This window comes from Desmodus rotundus, chromosome 10, assembly GCF_022682495.2.
Source record: "Desmodus rotundus isolate HL8 chromosome 10, HLdesRot8A.1, whole genome shotgun sequence".
Lineage (NCBI taxonomy): Eukaryota > Metazoa > Chordata > Mammalia > Chiroptera > Phyllostomidae > Desmodus > Desmodus rotundus.
Genome location: NC_071396.1, coordinates 44,039,682 through 44,067,311, shown reverse-complemented (window position 1 = coordinate 44,067,311; position 27,630 = coordinate 44,039,682). Strand labels below are relative to the sequence as shown.

At 42.7% G+C, this 27,630-nt stretch overlaps 1 protein-coding gene and 1 pseudogene across 4 annotated transcripts in view; one reads left to right on the top strand and one right to left on the bottom strand.

The window, feature by feature from the left end:
- CDC42SE2 (CDC42 small effector 2) overlaps window positions 1-27,630 on the bottom strand; it is a 91,758-nt gene that overhangs the window by 13,508 nt on the left and 50,620 nt on the right. For all 4 annotated transcript variants that reach the window (XM_053912203.2, XM_053912202.2, XM_053912204.2 and 1 more), the window contains one exon: window positions 21,559-21,883. In XM_053912203.2, the coding sequence (XP_053768178.1) occupies window positions 21,559-21,612 (54 nt within the window). In that variant the 5' untranslated portion in view covers window positions 21,613-21,883. The remainder of the gene's footprint in view (window positions 1-21,558; window positions 21,884-27,630) is intronic.
- Window positions 1,014-3,749, top strand: LOC112301607 (protein TFG pseudogene; annotated as a pseudogene).

The window sequence follows — 27,630 nt, the reverse complement described above, 5'->3', positions numbered from 1 at the left end:
CTGTAAAACGTCCTGGGAACTGCACCAACTAGGCCCGCAGCTCCCAGACTGGGCCCAGCACCCAGGAACCCCCCAGGTGCCCCCAGGGTATTGTCAGTGGGAGGGAAACACAATGACACTCCATGTAAGTACGGCGCCCTGTGACCCGCCGACGTGAGACGCTGCCAGGTCTCAACACGAGGGCACACACTCCTCACACATGTCTTTGTGAAGCAGAACTTTCAGGGGTTGCTGTGGAAAACCCCGAACTGTATGAAAGTCAACATGGAACCGGCGAGGAGGGTGCAGTGGTCACTCCGAGCCAGAGCGCGAATGAAGAGTGTGCGATGCCTGACAGGCACACACACCCCACGAGTAATTAGAGCTATTTTAAGAACGAAATAAAAAAAAAATGTTTAATAAAATTTTATTTTTTCTTTTAATTTATGTGCATTGCTTTTTTAGTTGTTGACCCTTAAACAAGGGGGTTAGTTTAAGGGACTTACGGACAACAAGCTGACCAATATCATAGTACGGGGGTGTCAGAAAGAGAAAACAGGCAGACCGAGGCAGGAAGCTTATTAAAGAAACACTGAAAACTCCCACCCTGGTGAAAGAAACAGAGACCCAGACCCCGGAGGCCCAGCCAGTCCCAGTAAGATGGACACAACAGGCCCACACCAAGACACATTACAAATGACAGAAGTTAAAGACGCGGAAAGAATCTTACAAGCAGCAAGAGAAAAACAAATGAGGGACTCCACCCATAGGACCACCAGAAGATTTTTAAGCAGAAACACTACAGGCCAGGAGGAAATGGCACGATACACTCAAGGTGCTGAAAAGGGGTGAGGGTTGGGCGGGGTGTGGGGGAGGGGCACGGTGCTGCCCACCACGTACTGGGAAAGGTTGTCCTTCAGAATTGGAAGACTTTTCCAGACAAGCAACAGCTGCCGGAATTCATCACCACTCGGTAAGTCACATTACAATGGTAAAGGGAGCTTTCACCAGAAATGAACAGATGCTAACTAGTAATGGGAAGCCATGAACATAGAAATCTCACCAGTAAAGGTAAATATATGAGAGATAATATCAGAATACTCCAATGCTGTAAGGGTGGTGGGTAAATCAATAAATTTGAACTTACAAATTTATAAATTGACTATGAAGGATAAAAGAGTAATTAAAACTAAGTACAATAATTTGTTAATGGATACACAAGGTAAATAGATATAAATTGTGACATCAAAAAAAAAAATGTGCACCCGACCTCTCGCTAGGCTTGGTGCGTCCGTGCAACTGGCCGGGGCCTGCTCGAGCCTACAAGCGAGGCGCGGCAGCTGAGGAGGGCTGCGGACTGGGCCGTGACCGAAGCCGCCCCAGAAGTCCCAGAGCCGGCGGCCTTGCGCGGGTCAGGTCAGTGGAGACCCACGGAGAGGCGGCAACGTGGCCTGGGCGAGCCGTCTTCCTCTGGAGTTGTGTATCTAACATCCCGGAGTCCACAACGAATGGACAGTTGGATCTAAGTGGGAAGCTCATCATCAAGGCTCAACTTGGGGAGGATATTCGACGAATTCCTGTTCATAATGAAGATGTTACTTGTGATGAATTAGTGCTAATGCTGGAACGAGTTTTCAGAGGAAAACCTCTGAGTAATGATGAAGTTACGATAAAGTACGAAGATGAAGATGGAGATCCTACAACAATTTTTGATAGCTCTGATCTTTCCTTTGCAATTCAGTGCAGTAGAATACTGAAGCTGACATTATTTGTTAATGGCCAACCAAGACCCCTTGAATCAAGTCAGGTGAAATACCTCTGTCGAGAACTCATAGAACTTCGAAAGAACGTGAATCGCTTATTGGATAGCTTGGAACCACCTGGAGAACCAGGACCTTCCACCCATAATCCTGAAAATGAAACTGTGGATGGTAGGGAAGAAAAGCCTGCTGCTTCTGATTCTTCTGGAAAAGAGTCTACTCAGGTTACGGCAGCAAGTATGTCAGCTTTTGCTCCTTTAAAAAACCAAGATGAAATCAATAAAAATGTCATGTCAGCGTTTGGCTTAACAGATGATCAGGTTTTAGGGCCACCCAGTGCTCCTGCAGAAGACCGTTCAGGAGCACCTGACAGCATTGCTTCCTCCTCCTCCGCAGCTCACCCCCAGGAGTTCAGCCACAACAGCTCCCATATACGGGAGCTGAGACACAAGCAGGTTCGGTGTACCAACAGTACCCTCCACAGGCTGGTCGTGGTGCTCAGCAGCCGCAGGCACCTCAGCCACCACGGCAGTACGGTATTCAGTATCCAGCAGGCTATAGTCAGCAGACTGGACCCCAACAACCTCAGCAGTTCCAGGGATGTGGCCAGCAACCAACTTCCCGGGCACCAGCTTCTTCCTTCTCTGGTCAGCCTCAACACCTGCCTGCTCAACCGCCACAGCAGTACCGGCGAGCAGTTACCCTCCACATACTTATGCTACCCCAACTTCCCAGCCTACTCATTGTACCGTGGCCCCTGCTTCACAGCCTGGATGGCTCCAAGCCAACCTGGGTCCTATCAGCCAAGACCAGGTTTTACTCAGCCTCCTGGGAGTACCAGGACCCCTCCTCCGAGTGGGCCTAACCCTTCTGCACGTAATCGCCCTCCCTTTAGTCAGAGCTGTACCCAGCCTGGACCTGGTTATCGATAAAGAGGCTCAGCTACACTGATGAATGTAGCTGCTAGCTATTTGCCTCCCAAAAGACTCCAATACTACTATTTTATTTTAATTTGTATTGAAGTTCAGAAATTTAAAAAGCAGAGCATTTTTTATGATATCATTGTTGCTGTTAATTGAAAGTATTATTTGCTAGAACACAAAAAAGACCAAAATGAAAGTTTTTTCCTTCCGTACTAGCAATCCTGGAACACCACTCTGAATTGTGTAAAGCGACTGATTTTCTAGCTTGCCGTGTCCAGAAGTTATTAAGATGCTAGGATGAAGTTGGCCTTTTACTATTAACATGATGTACTAAAAGTAGATCTCTTTGAAAAGACAACCAGATAGTATGTATAAAATGAAACTGATAGGTTAATAAAGATGATTGAATCAAAAAAAATGTGCAGGGAAGAGTAAAAATACAAAGCTTCAGTCCGAGTTCAAACTTATCACCAGCTTAAAACAGACTGTTACAGATGTTCTATGTGAGCCTCACGGTGACCACACAGACAGAAGAGAGAGGGACAGGAATCTAACTAAGCGCACTACTACAGAAAATCGTCAAATCACAAACAGAAGACGAACAGAAAAGAAACGAAGGAATTGTAAAACCACCAAAAAGCAATTAGCAAAATGGCAGCAGTAAGTCCACGCCTGTCAATATAGTATTTCTTTACTAGTGTGGCTCAGCTGGTTGGAGCGTCACCCTGTAACCCAAAAGGTCATGGGTTTGATTCTTGGTCAAGGCACAGGTGGGTTTGGCCCCTGGTAAGGGCACACACAAGAAGCAATTGATCACACAGCAATAGAGATCACATGGAGGGTAATCAGTGGGGAGGGGAGAAGGTACAGGGAATAAAAAGCATAAATGGTAGGCACAAAACAGACACGGGGAGGTTAAGAAACAGTATGGGAAATGAGGAAGCCAAAGAAGAACTTATATGTACAACCCATGGACATGAACTAAAGTGGGGGATGCTGGTGGAAGGAGGGGTACAGGGAGTAGGGGAATAAAAGGGGGAAAATGGGACAACTGTAATAGCATAATAAAATATATTTTAAAAATAAAATTTAAAAAAAGCAGCAACTGATCAATGTTTTTCTCCCTCCCTTCCCCTCTCTCCAAAATCAATATGCACATGTTTCTGTGAGAATTGAAAAAAAGAAAAACGAGATCCAGCTACATGCCGCCTACAACAGACTCATTTCAACTTTGAGGATATATGCAGATGGTAAGTGAAGGAATGAAAAAAAAATAGTGCATGTAGACAGAAACCAAAAGAAAGCAGGGGAAGTTATATTTATATTAGACAAAGTCGACTTTAAGATACACAGTGTAATAGCAGACAACTTAGGTCATTATATAATAATAAAGAGGTCAACCCAACAAAATGACATAACGTGTGTAAATATTTATGCACTCGGCACGAAGCACCTAAATATAAAAGTAAATATTAACAGGACTAAAGGGAAAAATGGCTGAGTAGGCGACCTGAATACTGCACTTTCAGAAACTAATAGATCATCCAGGCAGAAAGTCAGTGAGAAAACTTTGGACTTAAATGACCTGTTAGATCAGATAAACTTGGCATTTACAGACCACCCCGCCCAACAGCGGCAGCATATACATCCTCCTCAAGGGCAAACGGGGTATTCTCCAGGCCAGGTCTTGCTAAGTCGAAGACGACTCCAATCACATCAAACATCTTTTCTGACCACAGTGGGATGAGGTAAGAAATCAACTACAAGGAGAAAGCTGGGAAATTCACAGATATGTGGAGTGTAAACAATATGAGGGGGGACCAAACCCCCCGAAATTATCTTCTGGAGGGTGGGCCCCTGTGCTATACAGGCTTCCCCCTCTAGGTGAGTGTCCTAGGGATGGGCCCATCTGTATCCATGTACCAGCTGGCCCTGTCCTGAGAGGCTGCGTTGGGCTTCAGTGAATTTTTTTGAAGTCTTTCAACACCTTTGCCCCTTTCATGACGCGTGGTTTATAAACGCACCTGCCCACACTGCAGTGAGTGTTCTGCGGTTTTCCACCAAAAACGGCATGACCCCCATGGCCCGCCACCCTCCCTCTCCACCTGACCTCACCTCTAGTGATGTTTTTTTATTTCCCTAATGAAAAAATCCTCAAAGGGAAACATTTTGCCAATGTGGAAGAGGTTAAACAAAAAACAACAGAAGCACTGAAAGGCATCTAAATCAATGAGTTCAACAACTGTTCGGAGCCCCGGAAAAAATGTCTCCATGGGTGCATTGCATCAAATGGGACGTACCTAGAAGGTGACTGAAATTTAAACAGGTAATAATAAATATACAATTTTTTAATAAATAAATGGCTATAAAGCATACCAAAACTTACGGGATGTAACAAAAGCAGTTTTTAAAAATAAGCTCAGAGTGAAAATGCCTGTATTAATAGAAAAGAACTAAAAAACCCAAAAAAACAAAAAACATAGCTATACCTCAAGAACTAAGGAAAAAAAAAACTAAAACAAAGTTAGTAGAAAAAAAGGAAATAACAACAAAGTGGAAATAAATGAAATAGACAAAAAAGTCAAAAGGAGGAAAATCAATGAAACCAAGAGCTACTTTTTGAATTATAAACAAAATAGACGAACCTTGAGCTCGACTTAGTCAGAAAAAGGACTCCAATAAATAAAATTAGAAATGAAAGAGGAGACATTACAACTGATACCACAGAAATAAAAGGATCTTAAGAGACTGTTAGAAACAATTACACGCCAAGAACGGGGCAGCCTGTAGGAAATGGCAAATTCCTAGTAAACGCACAGCAACCCAGGCTGAATCATGAAGCAACTGAAAATCTGGACAAATAACAAGGAGATTTAATCAGTAACCAAAACCCCTCCAACAAAATACAGATGAGTTTACTGCTGAATTCTAACACTTTAAAAAGAAATACTACTAATCCTTCTCAAACTCCTCCAAAATCTAAAACACTCCCAAACTCATTTCACAAGGCCGGCATTACCCTGATACAAAAACCAGACAAGGATCCCGTAAGGAAAGAAAACTATAGGCCAATAAACCCTGAACGCAGATGCAACCTTTCAACAAAATATGAGAAAACCAAATTCAACAATACATTAAAAGGAGCACACACCATGGTCAAGTGGGATTTATTCCAGAGATGCAAGGATGTTTCAACATCCACAAGTCACAAACGATGGTACATCACGTTAACAAGAATGATAAAATATAGGTGCTCATCTCAATTAATGCAAAAAAAGCACCTGACAAAATTCAACATCCACTCATGATAAAAACTCAACAAACTAGAGGTATAGAGGGACCACACTTCAACATCATAAAAGCCGTATGTGACAAAACCACACTCAATAGGATAAAGCTTAAAGCTTTTCCTCTAGGATCAGGAACCAGGATGCCCACTCACCACTTCTGTTCAATATGTTACTGAAGTCCTCACCGGAGCGATTAAGCAAGAAAGAGAAATACCTTTCAGTAGCCAAACTGAAAAGGAAGAAGTAAAACTATTTCCAGATGACATCATCTTGTATACAGAAAACCATAAAGACTCCAACAAAAAACATGGGAATTAAAGAACGAAACTGAAGAACACACACGTAAATGGAAAGATGTCCCCTGTCCATGGATAGGGATACTTAATATTGAGAAAATGTCCATACTACCCAAAGCAGTCTATAGATTCTATGCAAATCCTACCGAAATTCCAATGATTTTTTTTTCAGAAATAGAAAAAAAGGTTCTAAAGTTTCTATGGAACCAGAAACAACCCCAAATAGCTAAAGCAATCCTGAAAGAATAAAGCTGGCATCACGCTTCCTGATTTCGCACTGTATTACGAAGTTACAGTAATCAAAACAGTATCATAGTGGCATAAAAACAGATGCAGACCAATGAAGTAGCCCAGAAATAATCCCACGCATATTTAGTCAACCAATTTATGACAAGCGAGCCAAGAATATACATAGGGAAATAGTCTCTTCAGCACACAGTTTCGGGAAAACTAGACAACCATTTACCAAAGAATGAAACTGGACCCCTGTCTTACACGTACACCCCCAAATCAACTCAAAATTGATCCAAGAAAATGCACGTAAGACCTGATACTATAAAACTCCTAGAAGAAAACACAGGGGGTAAGGCTCCTTGACACTGGTCTTGGTAGTAAGTTTTTGCTTTTGGTACCGAAAGCAAAAGCAAAACTACACAAGTGGGACTACATGCAACAGAAACTTTTGCACAGCAAATTAGCAACCAAATGAAAAGGCAGCCTACGGAATGGAGAAAATATGCGGTAAGCAGTTGACATCCAACACATATAAAGAATTCATGCAACTCAGCAGCAAAACCAACTACCCAACTGCAAAATGTGCAGAGGAACTGAATAGATGTTTTCCAAGGAGGACATCGGATGACCAACAGGCACCCGAAAAGGTGCCCAACACCACTAATCGTCAAGGAGCGCAAATCAGAACCACAGTGAGGTATCACCTCAAACCTGTTAGAAGGTTTATCATCAAAAAGACAGATACTCTGATTTCTCTTCGGAGAGTATAAATCTTTTGCCTTTTACTAAAAAGGTAAGACGGAGCAAATGTTGGCAAGGATGTAGAGAAAGGGAAACGCTTGTACACTGTTGATGGTGCAGCCACTACGGAAAACAGTCAAGGAGGATCCCCAAAAATTACCAGTAGAACTGCCGTATGATCCGGCAAGTGCACTCGCGGGTGCACATCCAGAGGGAACAAGACCACCACCTTGAAGAGATACGCGCCTCATGTTCGCAATCGCCGGGGCAGGGAAACAACCTCATGTGCACTGATGGACACGCAGGCAACAAACAGGTGCCATATAAATATTATTCAGCCATAAAAAGAGAAGGAAACCCTGCCATTCCCGACAATATGGACGAACCTGAACAGCGCTTCGCTCAGTGAAAGTAAGACCGAAAAAGACAAATACTGCATGATCGCACTTACATGTGGAGTGTAAAAAAACTGAACTCACACAAACAGAGAACGGACTGGTGGTACCAGAGGCTGGGGGTGGGAAGAGGGTGAACGTGGTCAAAAGGTACGACCCTCCAGTTTTAAGATAATTACAATGGGGGATGTAACGCACAGCATGATGCCTAGCTAACAATACTGTACTGTGTATTCGAATGTTGCTGAGTAAATCTTAAAAAGTCCTCAACACAAGGAAAAGATTTAACTGTGTGAGGTGATGGATGCTAACTAAGCTTACTGTATCAGACCATCACGTTGTATACCTGAAACGAATACAGTGGTACATGTCAATTACATCTCAGTAACACTGGCGGGGGCAGGGGGAGGGTCTACTGCTACCTCACAGACTGGCCATAGTGAGGCGAACCTCGGCCCCATCATTCTCTCACATGGCCTACCTCTGGGAACAAGATCATTTTCCTTTTCCAGCTTCCAGAGCCCGGGGCCCTCCCTGCAATGCCGGCGGTGATGCTCAGGCAAAGGGGCTCCCATGAGGAGCCATGGCAACGAGAGGCGAGAGCCGCACCACAGAGAAACCAAAACACCGAACCAGAGTTACAAGCAGGCTATTATCTAAGTCCAAGTGCAGAAAGACAAGATATTTCTTGATGGAAATACTTATAAATAGGTGGGTTGCTGGTGACGCATTTAAAATTTAATTCTAAGTGCAGTGCTGTCTGTATTTTCCCCTTTAGAGTTTAGTAGGTGAATAACCTCTTCCCAGGTGGTACGAATTTCACAGCTGGTGACAGATGAGAAGTTTGCAGGAGGCCCCCAAATCTGTTTTTAAAATAAACAGCTAAGCAAGTTTATAGTGATCTTTTTAAGGGCAAAATTGCTAAAAGCAAAACTGAAGGAACTAGCTGTTCTCATTTCAGTGAGAACCTGAAACGAACACAGGGAGTTCTTTTTCTTCTTCTACTTAAAGTTGGTATCTGGTTTAAGTTACATATTACAAGTATGAAAACTGAAATACAAAGGAAGTTTTAAAAAAATGAATCTGAAATAGCTTTTCTAGGAACTAACGACACAGGTTTCAATGCTTTTGAACGTTGAGGCCTCTACAACGCTCGAGATGTCTGCCACCGCGGGCCCCCTGGTTTGGCTTCTGCACACGGTATACACACGCGTGCTTCCGCTACCTGCACTAAGTGACTGGCAGACCGCCCTGCATACCGCACCAGGGAAACCTGATGCAATACGACGGCCCAAGTTTGTTAGTGCAGGACCCCTCTATTGGACTTCTGACGTCTAGCACTGAAAAACGATGATTTGGTGTTGCTTTAAAGCCACGAAATGTGTGGTCACCTGTTAGGCAGCAATAGGAAGCCAATGTACCTAGGGAGATCACATTACCTGCTAGCGTCTCAGTGACCAGCCCAGGTCTGTGAGTCTTCCCTGCCCACTGTTCTCTCCTTCACACCACTGCACTGACAGTTCCCCTAAAAGAAACGCCTTTGTGTATCAAAAAAGCCATGTAATCCCCCCAAAACATTTACTATGTGAAACAGAAAGAAAAATCAAACTGCTCCATAGGATCTAAGCTGCGTTCTCTAATTTCCTTTGGTGTTCTATGGTTTGTGTTGAACTGCTTCCTTTTGTTTCTTATTAACTTAACATGAAACATTGTTTCAACACTTTCCAAAAACACCATGCAGTACATATAGTGTGAATTTTCATGAAATGTTACGGGTAGATTGTTTTTTTATTCCTCAGAGGCCTTTAACCAAGAAACTCAGATGCTTTGTTCTGTTCTGTTCAGGAAAATGCTGCTGTGTTGCGACTTGCATCATTCACTGCCCCCCCACCCCTCCCCCACCCCCCACCAGCGCCACTGTTCCCTCCTTTCTGGAACCCTAATCAGGCAGATTTTGAACTCCTGGGGCTGATCACCTGGCTTTCTTAACTCATCCCTTGTACTTCCCACATCTCTATTTCTTTGTTTTACTTACTGGAAGATTTCTTTATCTTCCAGCCTTTCTACTAGACTTCTTTGTTTCACCTGTTTTATCATTTCCAAACCCTGTCTTCTTGATTTGCTCTATCCTCTCCTTTATATACATGTTGTTCTGGTTTAATGAGTCCAATAGCTTAACCATCTGAAGAACAGTCGTGTTGTTTTATTTTAGTTCTTTTCCATTCGCTGTCATCATCTGTTTCCTCCAAGTTCTTGTATTCGGTTAATTTTAGTTTTCTTCCAATCTGCCTGTAGCCGTGAAATGCTCAGTCCCCCGGGCCTGCAGGCCAGTAGCTCCTGCTTTGTCTCGCAGACAGACTAGCTAATCATTAGAGGAACTCCACTAGGAGCCTGAGTTTTCCAAAAGCAGCTCCTCCCATTTCCCCTTCCCTAGACAGAAAAGAAGCCTAACTCTCTACTGTGTTAAGATGGAGCTGAGGCACCTTAGGGGTCCCATCTTCTCAGTTGGGGTCTTCCCGGTCAATAAGCCTTTCCTTACTTCAAACTCTGGATGTCTTGGGTTCTGGTCTCCCAAAGCATCGGGCCCGCAGGCTTTGGACTGGTAACACGGTGACCACGGCATGTCTAAATGAGGCTTCCACGCGTGCATCAGGCACGCTGAACAGTGGGTTCAACAAAAGGTGGTAAAATGATGAGCTGGCGTTTTCCCTGGGGAGCCCGCAACTGCCGACACCGCCAGGTCTTTTCCGTAGAACGGTCCGTTCTCTGGAGAAGGACCTGCGGAGGCCGGCCTGCGGGATCTGAGCCTCACTGCAAGAATCCAGGGGAAAGGCTCCAGAACGCCGGCTTCCTTCTTGTCGTATCCCCTCCTCAGGCAATGAGGTTGTGGCTGCATTTGGCACATTTTCTATCACCCATTCTTAAAATGGATCTCTCCATTCTTTTTCTTTGTGGGTTTTATCTTTTCATACATTTTTGTTTTTTAAAATCCTTTGTCATGGGAAGTGGGGTTTCAGGAGGGAGAGGGTGTGTGTGTGGTCAGTTCAACATCCTCTCTGACATCAGACAAGTGGATCTCCCTTCCTGGTAACTGAAAACAAAACAAAACAAAACAAAGCCACCTGTGGTGAGAGCTACTCTTCAAGCTTTGAGGGTCCTGTTCACTTCAAATAAAATTTACTTGAAAATAACCAACTGAAGCCCTGGCCGGGCAGCTCAGTTGCTCAGAGCATCATCCGGAGACGCCAAGATTGCGGGTTCCAGTCCAGTCAGGGCACATAAAAGAAACTACACACCAGAAACCATCAATGAATGCACAACAAGCTCTCCTTCTCTCTCAAGTCAATAAATTTAAAAAAAAAGAAAAAATAACCAATTGAGATAAAAACAAAGTCCCTACCCCCCAAAAAAATTATTTAAAGAGAGGAAATTATAATTTATCGACTCAACGTTCAGAATAACAGCAATTACTATAAGCCAGGTACTAGGTAAGCACTTCACATAAATTACCTTATTTAACATACTTTCTCTGTTATCAACTTTAATGCACTGAGTCCTATGAGACAGGATTATTATTTCTACGTTTCTTATCATTATTCCTATTTGCAACGGTTTAATCAATCTACTCAAGGTCAAACAGTAAATAAGTACTGGCACTAAAATTCAAACCTGTATCTAAATAACTCTAGAAAAACAGATCTCACACGAAGAGGAGAAAAAAGAGGAGAAAACTTTTTGCTGTTTCTTAACTACCGGTAACTTTGGGGTTCCTAAAAATGATATCAATTTCCTATTGCTAAACACTACTGAAAGCACATGTGTCCTATGTTTCTTAACAATTTCATGTCATATTATCTACTCATTCTATACAAGTGTTTAAGGCAGAAAAAGAAGAAAACAGAATGGTGTTCACCACGTGTTTCCATCACAGATGAACAGATTCTTAAGACGTGTTTCTGAAAGTGTTCAATATACCACTGACATCATAAATTTCGGTCCCAGATAATTAAAATACCACTATACTATTAGGCCCCAGAAATTAAAAGTTTTACTTTCTCTTTACTCAAAGATGACATAAAATTTGCATAAACATTGTATTTTCTCACACCTATGAATAGTTTATTACCTAAACTTTACCTGCCTGGTACTGATTTTTTTTCCTTTTCTTCTTGTTTTTGGAACAGTATTACTTTCTTCCCTCATTTGGATATATACAACACACCACGTGAGACCGGAAACCTCTCCCCGCTAACTCCAGACAACTGAAGGCTTACTCCTTCAGTGTTGCTGTTTCTAGGTGTACAAAACTCAAGAATCAGTACAACCCCACAAAACTTAACGCTATTGGTGTATTAGAAGCACCTTTATTTTAGTCATTTTAAGAACCTACGATCTCATTTAAAAGCAGCTGACTTTCGTACCATTTCCACAAATGACAGAACTTGTAATTGAAGGCTGTGTTTCCTAAGTACACACAACAATCCCCCAGATGGGGTCAGATAACTGGCAAACAATAGACTTTTTAAGAAATGTTTCAGTGTGCAAAAAATCGGCTGGTTAACAGGAGATAACATCAACTACCGTATTTTTCTAACTATAAGACGCACTTCTCCCCCCTCAAAATTTGGGAGGAAAACAGGGGTGCGTCTTATAGTCCAAATGTAGCCTACCTGGCTCATGGGGGGGGGGGGTGGGCAGTGGAGCGGGTTTTTGGTTTTTTTCCTACTTTCCTCCTTTAAAACCTAGGTGCATCTTATGGTCTGGTGCATCTTATAGTCTGAAAAATACGGTACTTAATAAAGACCTCCCGGATGAGAAAGAATTTCTTTATGAACATAAGGACAGACAGTATTTTTTAATGACCATATAGAAAAATTTTAATTGGGGCTTATTTGCCACATATATTTACTTTTAGTTGCTTGACCACAATGGGTTTTTCACTGTTTATTAAAAAAAAAACCCTGTTTCTTTTCCTTTTAGTGGTAATAATTTGTATCACAATAAGAATAATGCTGATTCTGAACTCCAGAGCACCACGCTCTGACTTGTTCGGTAGCCGACGGTGGGTACTGTGGGTGTGCTCCCCGTGGGGGTGCTCAAAACGATCTGGTGGGACAGGAAAGGAAACTACTGGAACTTCTGTTCTTACTTTTCACCCCTTTTACAACCGAGCCCAACTATATTTTGTCCGAAGGCTGACTCGATGAATGCCTGGTGGCTACTGACTGCATTTATCTCTACAACAGTTACTAGGAACAGTAAACAGTAGATTAATGCTTAAGCATACTTGAAACTAACTAAAAAAATTAAAGCTGCTACAGCATAATGGCCTAACTTAATCTGGTTCAATTTATCTAAATGTGTCTTTTTCTGTACTCTGAAAGAAATGATCTCATGGTAGTATATAAATGGAAATGCTGATGAACGAAAGTGTCACAGAGCTGAACTGGGGAATTTTATTTCAAGAAATCTCTGATTTGTTTACACTGCTTACTCTGAATAATATACAGGTTAGTTTGAAAAAGAAAAAACAGAAGAAGAAGAAATCTCTGATTTGTGTATAATCCCGAGACTCACAACCTAATAGTCCAAAAAGTCAGGTTACTTTTTACTCTCATTATATTAAAATCCAAGGTAATGCAAGGTCCATCCTCAAAGAGATGCCACATTTTCCTCCCAGGCTGATAAAAATCTAAAGGTCTGGGCTCTGGTCAGGTAGTGCAGCTAGCTGGTTGCAGCGTCAGTTCGATGTACCAAGGTTTTGAGTTCAATCCCCGGTCAGAGCACATACAGGAATCAACCAATGAATCCATAAATAAGTGGAACAACCAACCAATGCTTCCCTCTCTCCCTCCCCCTCCCTCCCTCTCTCCCTCTCTCTCTCTCTGTCTAAAAATGAAAAACTTTTTAAAATCTGAAAGTCTGAAAATACCACGTGGTGATGAAGCTATGGGACAATGGCTGGGACACTCAAACTGCTGGTGGGAAGGTGACTTGGTAACAGCAAATGCACAACACGCTGTCACATGGTGAGAGTGAATGTCCTCAGACCTTAGAACCAGGAATCCCGCTCCTCAGTGCACACCCTACAGACACTCAAGCACGTGGTGCTCTCCGCCGAACACACACACCAGGGCACAGAAGAGCACCGCTCACGACAGCACCGTGCGCTTAACAACCCAGATGTTCAGAACTGTCATGGGCATCAGAACTATCAAGGTGTAGTCACACAACGAAATGGTCAAGAAAAATGCAAATGAAGTTCAGATACCAGGGTCATCCTTGTAAATTCAACACTGAATTAACGAAGAAAACACAAGATTACAACCAGTAGAACTCCATTTAAACTTAAAACAGGTAAGCGAAACCACACTGTTGAGGGATACACACACAGATAACAAAATCATAGACACACCAAGGAAGTGATGACCACAGCAGGGCCCGGGGTACAGTCCCTCCAAGTGCTGGAGCAGGGGGCACACTAGCAGGCCTCTGAGCGTTGGCAATGCCTCATTTCTTTTCTTTTTTTTTAATTCTCGGGGAGATAGTTTGGTTATTGATTTTCAGAGACAGAGAAACATCAGTGTGAGAGAGAGACATCAATCGGTTGCCTCCCGTACACACCCCAACTACGACTCGAACCTGCAACCTTCTGGTGTATGGGATGCTCCACCTGAGCCACCCAGCCAGGGCACAATGCCTCATTTCTTAATTGGGAGTAATATTTGCTTCATAATTATTTATTATACCTTATACCTATGTGTAAAACAAACATGGTATTTTTGGCATGATAATGGCATTGTGCTTATGTTAAATAAAAGTCATCTTTTAGGGGTAAATTTTGACATATTTATGAATAAAATGATACAATGCTTGGGATTTGACTTCAAAATAATGCAGAAAAGGGGGAAAGGGATGGAATCAGATGAATGAGATCAGATAAAATGAAACTAATGGAGCTCAGAGATGAGTGCATGGGATTCATCATACCATTATCTCCTGCTGAATGATCACTGATTAGTTTTGCTGATGTGAACGTTTTATGTAACAAAATATGGCAGCAACCACATGGCTTGCTGAGAAACGGCTTGCTTCATCTTGAGGTATACATAACATACCAATCCAAACTGAACAAAGATCAATTTAAGAGAAGCATTAAAGCTGGTATTTCCTCTCTGGCATTTATAGACTTGTAAAAGCATCCTAGTCTCTGAAAATATATGGCTTTCTGCTTCTTTCTTCTTCCTTTCTCAACCTGAACTCATTCACAATGCTACGGACACGCACTCACCGATCCTCCCTGACTGTGCAAGGGCACCAAACAACAGGAGAGGAACACCAAGGCCCTTCCGCTCCACCCTATGCCAAGAGCCTTTCTAGTTTGTTTTCAAGCCCATATAGACACACTCCAACTTCCTCCACACAATATTAAATATACAGGGAACCACGCCCCACACCCCGAAGCAGCTGACTACTACGAGGAAACTCAGTGGCCACTGCTGAGGCAGGGCAGGCAGTTCCAGTGTATAAAACAGCCTTAGGAATTTCCAGGTTTAGCAATACAGTTAAAACATTTGAATCAGTCCTCTACGATGCCTTTCTTAAAAGGAGGGGTTACTTTTCATTTGTAAACTGGTAAGGATAATTTCTATTTTTATTAAATAAATTCATCTATTATAATTTTTTTAAGATTTTTATTTATTTTTAGAGAGAGAAGAAGGGAAGGAGAGAGAGAGAGAGAAACATCAATGTGTGGTTGCCTCTCACACGCCCCCTACTGGGGACCTGGCCCTCAACCTAAGCAGGTGCCCTGACTGGGCGTCAAACCAGTGACCCTTTGGTTCCCGGGCCCACACTCAATCCACTGAGTTACACCAGCCAGGCGTTATGTGTTTTGATATCACTGTGGTTATATAATGTGGTTTTGTGTGAAACTCCACAAATCTAGACCATGCATATTTGTGTTTTTAAAAAAAGGAAAAAAGATGACATCTTTACTATATTCACACCTCATTCAGTTATATGGAGTGTGATTCTGGAAAATAGAAATTCTAAATAAAATCTTTGCCTTCTGAGGTCATCGTAACAGTACCTACGGAGATGCACCACACTTGAGCAAGCTCTCCTCCATTTTACATAAACTCCTTAAGGGTTGCAGAACGCCCTCGCCTCCAGGTTCCTCTAGCTGCCTTTCAGAGAACTCCTGGTTAGCCCTCTCAGGCTGCAGTAATGGCGTGAATGCTTTTAAGCACCTCGAAGGCCTTAGTCCCCAACTGTCTACTGCAGGCTAGTCCAGGACTCGCCGGCTTAGTGTGCAGGTGGTAGAGAAGGTGGCTCGCTGGCCTGGGGTGGCCAGTATGGTCAGACAGGGCGGACTTCCAGTCCGGGCACACAGCAACACTCAAGCCACTGGAACAGGGAAATGTGCTTCCACTTGGGTTTTTGCTCAGAGCCAGTCAATGAGTTCCCAAAGTCTTTTCATACACAGCCTGACTCTAGACCACCTCAATGACTCTCTTCCTGCCACTGTCCCTCGGCTCACAGCCACTGCCCTGAGGCTCCCCTCACACACACAACCTCTGTACTTCCAGAGCCCTCACACACTCTAGTCCCGCTGACAAAAATGCTCTTTCCATAGGCTTCTGTGCGCCTCGGTCCCTTACACCCTTCCTGAAGTATCACGTCATCAGAGAGGCCTCCCCTGAACACCCGTAAGGCCACTGTTTCTGCTCCTGTTTTCCTGCTTTCTTCTTCCACGGAGCAGTTATCAGGAACGGACATGCTGTGCACTTATTTATTCACTAAGTGTCTCTGCCAAGGGCGTGAGAGCCACGACGGCAGGAACAACGCCTGTGTGCTCACGGTTACGTCCTCGGCGCCTGGCCCCACTGTAGAAACACCGGAGTTACTGTAGGCACTAATACTGGAGACGGTGCATACATACCTAATTAAAATAACGAATGTCAGAGACACATCCCATTACAAACTATCAGTCCCATGTGGCACAACATTAATGGGGAAGACATGTAAAATTGAAAAGGGGGGGTGTACATCAATAATTCAATGTTTCTGAGGTTATCAGAGGAGTTTATCACCTTGATTGTAGTGGTGGTTACATGAGTGTACATATATGCCCAAACTCACCAGATTGTGTAATTAATTATGCGTGGGGTTTGTTTTTTTGTTTTTTTTTTGTATACCAATTATACCTCAACAAAGCTGGGGGGTGGGGGAAGACCAACAGTATTCCAATGAACAACAGTAAGTATTGTAGCTCAAGAATTAACTTCAATTGTGTAAACAACTTACAAATCTTTCCATTTAAAAAAAGTTAAGTTGCAAGGCACCATCCAATTTTAAATTTACAGCCTTAGCTACTATATGTAGCAACAGAAACTATAGCATTTACACTACCGTAAGTTAAAAAGGTTTGGATTACCACGGGTCAGAAAAATTGGGACTGTATTATATTCTACACTGTACTATGCTAAAATGAGAAGTAGGAAAAAGAAGAAGTATAATTCCTGTGCTACTACACAAAAAAATGCAGTCAGTGTTCTTCCCAGTATCGGGTTGTTCCTCTTTCACACATGGAATGTGCGAGAGCAGGGGGCGGTCAGGAGCGAGTGGGAGAGATGGCATGCGGCACTTAATTTCAGTAAACACTGCAGAACGCTTTACAGATGACCCAGCAGCTTTCCAATAAGGCACTCCTGACACCGCCTCCCAGAACAGCGGGGACACGTTTTTGCGCAGACTGCAAACGTGCACAGAGTTGTCAGTGTGGCCGCCGGCTGCCAGCACCGAGCTGTGCTTCCACCCAGCAACACGCTGCCTGGTCAAGTTCTGCGTCGCACTGCTCAGCGAGCCCAAAGGGCTGCGAAAGCAGATGCCCATGGGGTTGCTGTGGAGTATTTCACGCAAATATGCACTACTGAACAGTAACAATACCGACGTGTTGTACGCGTGCAAAACTCAAGTGGCATATGCTTTGTGCAGCAGCAAATGGATTTCCAGTGTCACATATTTGTAACTCCAAAGCTGTATGCTCCTGATAGTCAAATTTCTCATCTATGTCTATTTTAGCTATTCATGAGGACACCTGTATCACATCCTGGAACAGGATTCTCTCTGTTATATACATTATGAAGACCAACAATAAAGAAATCAATCTTTTAAAAATACGGCAACATGATTTCTGGTTTGCCATATTTTTTTCAGACTGATTGGCATGTAAGAGCTTGGAAACTGCCACTCCCATCCACACAACAAACAAGCAAAAGTTGAACAAAGTGAAAAGCAGCAACTCTTCGCTCCACAGGAGAACTGAGATCACGGGGAGAACCACCGCCCCCACAGCTGGAGAGGGGGCCCATACAGAAAAGCACAAATTACCACGGGGAGACACCTGCAGCGGGAGTGGGAAACCCTAACCTGTAACTGATGGGCACGGTTGAGAGGTAAAGACTCCGGGGGGGCCAGTCTTGGGGAAACCCGCGTTCTCTGAGTTTGGCCTCCAGGAACTCTACCATGTTCTCAAAACGCAGGTCAGAGAGAAATCTCATTGTGTTTCTCAGCAAAGAGTGGGGAACGGTGGCCACTGTTGAAGTAAGCCAGGGCATTCTGTTCTTCTTAACAAAGGCAACTCTCACGAGAAACTATTTTACCAGAGCCTGATCGGCTGGGGTTTTCCCAGAAACCAGCCGGCTCTGGGGAAGAGAATCATCCACGCCTAGCCCACGCTCCACTTCCACTTCCACGCTGGGAAAGAGAAATACCCCACTCCAGCCCCCTCTAGCCTTTTTGCTTGAACCAAAGAGTAAAAACTAAAACAAAACTGAGAAGTACTGTGTCCATCAGAGCCCAGGGGCACAGGCTCGCGAAGACTGAAACCTATCCCCCCTCTTACATCAACATACACCAGGGGGGTATTTAAGAAGTTTCTAGGGAAACCCAAAGACAACAATGAAGGAATTTTACCCTCTGACACCTACAGCTACAGCAAACAGTGCAGCCTACCCCTAACCAGACAAACATGAAGCCTCATGATACAGGCCACTTACCTCAGTTCCGTTTACCCAGTATTATCACGTCTGGCTTTCGACAGAAAACTGCAAGGCACTACAGGCAACGTGGTAACAGGACTCAAGCATTTCATAATCTTCGAAAAGTGCCGAGAGTGTAATCGTTGGTAATGTCATAGATAATAAATTATACACAATAACTTAAATGCAGAGGTGAACATACAGTCACTAAAATATACGTTCATTTTATGCTGATGTAAATTATAACCTATTCCTTCACCGTCAGGACAAGCAAGGACGCTCAACCCTCTCTGACACCAACCGCCGCGACCCTGGACGCCGGCGCCAGTGCCGCAGAGTCCCACAAAACACAAGGTTTACAGATCAGAAAAGGCTGAAAAAGTCACTCAATGGACATATTTAGAAAACACACAGTGTTCAGTAAGGTGTCTGGATAAAAAACTCAGTGTATAAATTATTAGTTTTCTATACATTGGTAAAATCCAATTAGGAAATGTAACAGACGATTTCATGCAGGATAGTAATACAAATTCATAAAATATCTTGAACAAATCTAACAAGAAATGTGCAAAACTTACATAGTGATATTTTAAGCTTTACTCGAGGAATACGGAAAGGTCTATATAGATGAGGACATACACCGTGTTTCTGATGACTCCATGTTAAAGATGTCAATTCTCACCCAACTGCACTCTGAATTTAAGCAATCCTAAAGTAAACACCCATAAAAGTGTGCATTATTAAATATCTCATACAAGGGAAAACATAAAGAAGTAATAAGGATCCATATAACAATCCAGCTTAAAAAACATATTAACAAGAGTTGGAAAAAGATCTATAAAAAAGATTTTTTCTCTGAAACAGCGAAACACACTAACAGCAGCAATTCAAACTGAACAGTATTGGCAAAGGTGTAAACACATGCACCAGGAGAGTAAAACAGATGGACTGAAATATATGAAAATATTTCGTATATTTCAGAAATGGACTATAATTCAGAAATGGACTGAAATATACGAAAGCACTGTATTTGATAAAAAGTGACATTTCAAATCAGGAATAAAGGCTATGTAATGAATGGTCTTTAAATAGCTGATTAGCATGAAAGTATAGTTAAACCCCCACCTCACACCACACAAACCAACCAATCTCCCATTCTTCACGGATCAGAGTCAAATGTAAGGACCGAAACTGGAAGAGCAGCAAATGGAAAGACGGTGGATAACAGCACCAGGAATCCACATCCCCTCCCCAACAACTGCAGGGGCAGAATCTGCCTGATGTAAGTAGTTTCAGAACTCCCGAGTCCGTTCAAGGGTTACGACTCCCCAAGGACTGGAAGGCAGACCACAGTTAATTTCAGTCCATGCCAGCCCTCAGCACAGCAGCAGTCACGGTCAGCGGTCCCCTGCTGCGTTCCCACAGCAGCTTGTACACAGCTTACGGGAGCCAGAGTGGGCAAAAAGGACCCGGTCTTCCACCTGCCCTGCTTCTGATCACACAGCAGCAGAGACAGGCAGCCACAGGCCACTGCTGGCACACCTTCCCACACTGTCGCAAGCTGCTCCTCATCTGGCTGCAGTGACTGCCAGGGGATTTAAAAAATCAGCACCCCTTCTTCTCCCCCCACCCTTCCTTTTCTCCCCTTTTTGGAGCAAAACATAACAGACTAGGACTAGGACATGCAAAAACAACGGCATATATGAAGAAAATTAGAAAGTGACTGTACATGCCCATGGAAAGGCAAAAGACCTTAAAATTATACCTCATTCATCCTTTTATGTTGTTACAAACAAAACAATAAAACATAAACTCACTTATTCAGCCAGGTGGCAGGTAAGAGATTTTCCAACCTGTTAGGTTTGATCCTTTAGATACAAAGTAAATATGGTCAGGGGCCCTAAAGAATTAAAAAATAGGGTGGGGGAAACTGGAGAACAATTATTTACTATGCAATAAGTTTTGTGCGCCCTGGCTGGTGTAGCTCAGTGGATTGAGCGCAGGTTGTGGACCAAAGGGTTGCTGGTTTGATTCCCAGTCAGGGCACATGCCTGGGTTGCAGGCCAGGTTCCCAGTGGGAGCCATGTGAGAGGCAACCACACATTGATGTTTCTCTCCCTTTCTTTCTCCCTCCCTTCCACCCTCTCTAAAAATAAAGTCTGGGAAAAAAAGGTCTGTGCTATCAATACAATAGAAAAATGAACTAAAGAGCACGTGGAAACACCTGTATGTTCACTACATCAGGAGACAGCTGGGGAAGAATGTGTAGAGGTAACTTTTGATCGGGACGAACAGAAAACCACGGGTTGGAGAGCAGGATTTTGAGAGTGGGAACAATATGTGCATCGTTCAGAAGGCACAAAAAAGTGGGGCATGTACCAAAAATAGACCACTTACTATCTAATATGACTTCGGGCAAAAAACTGAATCTATTTGAACTGAAAAACAAGGATAATGGTATCTTCCCCAAAGGGTTAGTGCGAGGAAAATGAGACGGCAAATCGAAAAGAATGTGAGTGCCATCACGTCGGGCTGCCACACCCCCACCCCTGGTGCCCAAGGCCCCCTGGGCTGTGTGACCTCAGGCAAGGTCTCCTCCTCTCCCTCTTCCCCCAGAAGGCACGCACTGGGTAGGCGAGCACAACCTTCTCAGCCGTGTACAATGGTCTAGCCCAGCTCTAGACACATCGTATTTACTCAAAAGGCATGAATTTCTTTTTTCTTTCTTCCTTTTCTAAAACCCAGATGTGCAGAGTCCCACTGAACTACTTAATCTCTGCGACACTGCTTAGAACTGCCCTGCGACCGCCGCCAGCGTGCTGGGTCTCACTGAGCACCAGCCGTGCGTTTCCCAGGCACCCCGCCCAGTCTGTTCGCGAACCACTTCGTACTTACAGGCTGGGGCTGTTCTGCAATACAGCAGTTGAAACACAACCAGAATTCACTCATGCTTATTGTCCAAAGTATAAACGAGCACCAGGGAAGTTTCCAGATCTCTACTCAGGAAGCTTCGCAAAGCACACTCCTCAGGATGATGGATGTCCAATGATGTCAAAAGAATAGTTTTATTACTTCTCTGTGTTTTTGTTCCTGAAGTCAAGTATCTTATACAGTCAATTTAATTAAGAAAAAGACAAAATGTTTCCTTTCTTTGCTTATGGTTCTACAGAGACTCGCTTCTGAACCACCAGGAAGGTATAAATGTTGTCTGGTCTTGGGCCTAGAAAAAAAAAAAAAAGAGTAAAAGAAAACAAGTTACTTTACTTATCCTTAGAAGCTTTTATTTTTAAACCCGTGATAAAATTAAGAATAAGTTTTCCCCAAAAAGTAAACATTGAAAAAAATTGAGATTTTTTAATAAACTGATATTCACTCAACAATTCTTTTCAAGCCTTTTTTGAGTATCAGGTGTTAAGGCTACAACAGTGAAAAAAAGACAGTGAAGGCTCCTTGCCTTCAGAGAGCATTTATTTTATGATGATAAAGGTATAAATTATTGTAATGTTTTTAAATCACTAATTCAAACACCGTGATCATCAAATAGTCTCTAATTCCAAAAAGAAATACCAATCGTTTTCACGTAGGCTTCTTCAGCTGAGTCCTTTGTTCTCGAAGACAGCCCAGACAGTGACTGGCAGAGAAATCACCTCTTTTCAGATATTCGCAGCTATAAGCTACACTCATCAGTAATTATAAACCTAATTATCCTCTTTCCACTGAAATTAGAATTGTATGTGAAAGAGGAATGGGGATTAGGTGAGGCTTCATTCTGGATCGAGACACTAGGTCCCTCCCCCACCACCAGAATAAGTGTCAAAATGCTTTACACCCCAAGGGGCTAGCCATGCTGCATCAGTCAGAATCCACACTAGGCAGTCTTTAGCCAGAGTAGAGGGCAAATCTATCTTTTCTTCTTCACTGACAAGCTGTAGACCTGAAGGTTGACCTTAGGCAACCACGTTCCAAATTTCATGCAGAAGATGGTGCTGAGATCACAATGCTGACAAGCAGCAGCGAGAGAGGACGTCTAGCTCCAGTCATCCCTAAGCCAGTGTGACCTGTCCACCTGATGTTTGGTTTGGTGAAGTGACAGCTCTCCCTCTTAAGCCTGAAGCAGGGCTGTATCACCTGCAGGCTACAACCATCATGTGAAGATGTCCCAAACACAACTGGATACACAGCGCTGAAGCCAAGGAGTCTTGGAATCACCAGCAGATGATAACTGAAGCAATGAATGCCGAATTCTAGGTAAAGCAGTCTCATGAGAAGCAGGGACTCTAAGGAACAGCAGCATTTAAAAGAGGGGAGAGAAAGGGAAGTCTACAAAAGAGGACGGGGTGCTATCAGAAAGAAGGTGGGAAGACAGCTACTGTAGTGTCACTGCAGCCTGTTTAAGGAAGTGGGTAACCGTATTAACGGCCTCTGAGACCGCGAAGACTGCGCACCATGCCCTGGAACGTGCCGCGCTCTCGCAGGCCTGGCTGCAGCAGTTTAAGTGAAGTGGTGTGAGCAGAAATCGGATGAGAGTGGGTTGAGAAGTGAGGGAAGGGAGAGAAGCAGAATTTCACACGGGTAGAAAATGTAAGAGTACTGGATGTTGCATTTTCAAAGATAAGGTAGTAGGTAGAGGAAGGTGGAAAAGTCATTCTTGAAATGAAAAGATCAAAGACCAAAGATGTATTAATTTGACCATTCAAACATTTTTGCCCCAAGTGGTAAAATATAAATCACACATTTAAAATTTTTTGAAAGATGTCATTTATTTATAAGCTATGCCATCTATAAATCAGTAACAGATATAGGAGAACAGAACCCTGAGCATTAAGTGAAATACAATTATCCCCAAAGTCGTGGCTGAACTTGGTAGGACAGGAACGACAGCTTGTGCAGGTAAGTGCAAACATGCTCAATGTCACAAATGTGGGAGCAGTAAAGCAGGAACCTGGGACCCTGATCCTACAAAGTCCACAGGACAAGTCCTCTAACTACACAAAAATGACACGTTAAGTTGTAAGCACATGTTTAAGGAGGAAAAACGAGGGAATAAAATTCACGTTCTTGCCACAGTTCATGCAGGCCCTGGGATCCTTATTTTTAAGCGGGGATGAACATTCCTCACCTCACCCCAACTCCAAAACAAGGAAGTCGCAGTCTTGCAACTGGCTGTGCCCACTGAATTGGGTAAATACCGTGAAAGTTTGTAAGAAATGAACAGTACGTTTCACGTATTTCCTCCCCAGCAAGAATAGAAGAGCGAAGGGCTAAAATCTCAGTATCATGACCATCACTTCAGTGTTGCTACTTAACAAGCTTAATTTCACCCTGAATCAAAGACCTTGGCCAGTAAGAATTCACTGTGAAACGAAATCTCCTGTAACCAGTTCTATGAGAACAACTATGCCTTTGTTTGAAACTGAAAATTCTTTACTCGTCCCTGCTGTCGCAGCACATTCAGAGATGGAGCTACCGTGATGTTTTCCAATCTACTACACTTGACGCCTGGCAGTCCTGTGTGATTCATCCCATCATCGTATTTTCTCATCTATACACAAAGTTATCTCCACCTTCAAATATTAATTTTATGTTGGGAGATGCATTTCTTTTAAAATATACATTCTATCTGTTTAATACTTACAATTAGTAAATGGCTGCCTAATTTATAATCCATTATACTTTATCACCCCACATTTTCCCAAATTCAAATTTCCTAATTAAAGTAAAGCTACTCCATATTTTGAGAATTTTAAAACATGTATTTTCCTACCCCCATATACTGTGAAAATTAAATTCACAATATTTCCTCTTTCTTAAGTTTAGTGTAAGAATGACTGCTTACAACACAATAATAATTTGTGCTTCTATTTTCGTAGATGAGACAGAAAGAATATAGAGCTTTACTTAAATATTTCCACCTAGAAAACAGACCTGCTGAAACGTATCTTCAAACCAAGGGATGCCTGCAGCTCCACAGGCATTAAATAAATGTATGAATCTTACAATGTTTTAGACATGCCCTAGAATGTCATACCAATACACTTTCCATCTTCTTGCTTTTCTAAACAAACTTTTTTAGAATTTTTTCAAGAGAGTATATACTTAAAACATTTATATATAAACACCTTCAGAGAAATACTGAATTCATCACAAAAATTTCAACACTGCCACTAATAATATACTAATAGTTACTTTCACTTCTTCAGATGAAAGTTGCTTAAAACATATCCATTTTGAAAACTTTATACTTTTTAAAATCTAAAGATAACAAAAGGAGTGTTACTTTGCAACAACATCAACATCTGAACTTGGCTTTAAACACAGCTCAGCACATTCTGCACATAAATAAGGGCTCCGACTGGTCTACTGCACCAGAGAGTATTTTTTATTTAGGAAAAAAAAATTGTGTATTTATTCTTACATGTTTAAGCTTCAGTCACCTTCAAAGTACTCCCCATTTGATGCAGTACACCTACCTATCGAGACGTTTTTTCCACTGCTCAAAACAGTTTTTGAACTTGTTGATTTAGATGCCTTTTAGCGCTTCTGCCACTTTTTGTTTCACCTTCTCCACATCGGCAAAACATTGCCCTTTGAGGACTTCCTTTTTTCATCCAGGGAAACAAAAAAACGTCGCTAGGGGTGAGGTTGGGTAAATAGAAAGAGTGCAGCATGGGGGTCATGCAGTTTTTGGTCAAAAACTGCAGAACACTCAGCATAGTGTGGGCAGGTGCACTCATAAATTACCCATCACAAAACAGACAAACATGTCGAGTCTTCCAAAAAAATTCAAGAAGCCAAACACAGCCTCTCACAAGGCCAGCTGGTACACAAATACAGATGGGTTCCCAGAACACTCACCTAGTGGGGAAAGCCTGTACTACAAGTGGCCCACCCTCCAGAAGAGAATTCCAGCTTTTGGGGGTCCTCCCTCATAAAGGTCAAAGATTACGCTATTGGCATGAATATCCACTAGTCCCAGTTACTGTTCGGAAGGATATCCTTTGCCTGTTGGGTTGATTTGGCACTTTCATTAAAAATCGAATGCACGTTTGGGTCCATTTCTGCGCTGAGAGGTTGCGTCAGTCTGTCTGTTGACCCCGTGTCCGTGCCGGGACCACACTTTCCACACGGTGGTGCCAAGACTTGAAGTCCTGTAGTGATAAGTCTTCCAAATTTCTCAAGGTTGTTCTGGGTTGTTTGGGTCCTTTCTATTTCCATATACATTTTGGAATCATTTTGCCAATTTCTACCAAAAATTCTGTGATTCCAATTGGGATTGCATGTATTGTAACAATTATTGGAGGAAAAATACACTTTATCAATATTGCGTGTTGCAACCCATCAACACGGCATATCCAGAGTTCAGTGGTTTTCAGTGTACGGGTTTCTCACGTATTGCGTCACTTGTTTAACTTTGTTCACAGCGTTCACATGGAAGCTCTGAAGTCTCGTGTAGCCAGATGTCCACTGCCATCACAGCACAGGGGTGTACCTCCCTAAGGCCTCCCCTGTCCCAGGACTGCAACCCTGTCAGCCCAGCTCCCTCCGGGTTTACTTTTATACACTGACTTGGCTGCTAATAGTTTATAGGTGTAGTCAGGAAACATTTTCACAGTCTACTCAGGCTTTTTCTTTCTGCCATCTTCCTTTTCCTTCTTTACTAAAACTCAAGTATTTAAAAACAAAACATCATCATGGTGGGGATATTAGAATATTTTATCTGCTCAAGTCCAAGTTTGCAATACAAGTGCACAGAGGAGAAGTAATTACATGAAAACCACTCCCCCACTCTGATAGCCACCTCTCTCCTCCCCCTTGTGTGAGACTGGCTGCCATGTTTATCTTTCCCTTTCTCTAATAATCTGCCTGCTTTTCCTTTCCTGCTACTTTCCTTCTTTATCTCAGCTGCTCTCTCCCTTTTCCATCTCTTTATAAACTCTCCTTAAATCCTTCTTTATCTGCCTAGAGTTAGAGATTTCGATGACACAGTCGGTTCGCAACGTAAGGTGAGGGACTGCCATCTACATCACCACTGCACCTGTCCTCCTCAGTCTGGACAGACGTTTACAACCACCGGCTAATGAGCACCTCGCGTGGTCGCCCAGGTGCCTTAAACGCAGCATTTGTAGAACTGAACTCACTGTCTTTTTCCCTCATGTTTCTATGTCACCCTTCAAATTCAATCCTAACACCTGCATTCTCTGAATAAAACCACCCTGTAAAATGCTTTCTTACAAATCCTTTTAAACAAATCCTTAGTTATTCAAAATCATGCAAGTACACAGAATTTTTAAAAATCAATTAGCAATAAAAAGCTATTAAAAATGGCAAATCTAATTCAAATTCCTCTTATCAGTGGCAATTATTTTTCTAGTTTTATGACCCAGTGTTGACCTTTTTTTTTTTACTAAATAGATTAGGGCAACATAGGTTAATAACGTTATATAAACTTCAGATGTACAACTTTATAACATGACATCTGTATACTGTATTAAGTGCTCACACCAGAAGTCTAGTCTTTCTGTCACCTTGTAGGTGACCCCCAGCTTCATCCTCTTCGTCCTCATCCTCCAAACTTCTTTCCCTTCTGGTAACCACCTGTCTGTTGTCTGTACCTATGAGTTGGTTTTTTGGTTTTGCTTGTTTGCTGCTTTTTGTTTCATATCCTGAATACGAGCGAACTCATACAGTTCTCGTCCTCTTCCGTCTGACATTTCACTGAACACAATACTCTTGAGATCTACCTGCACGTTACTGTAAATGGCAGTGTTTCATCTTTTTATGGCTGACCAGTATTCCACTGTACATATGTGCCAAATCTTTATCCAACGTCCATCAAAGGACAATTGGGTTGTTTTCATACCTTGGCTACTATAAATAAAGCTTATTGTCATTTCTTAAGTTACCAATTTGTAAATGTAAACTGACTTATTCAAATGGATGAGGCTGAGTCTCCATGCCATCATCATC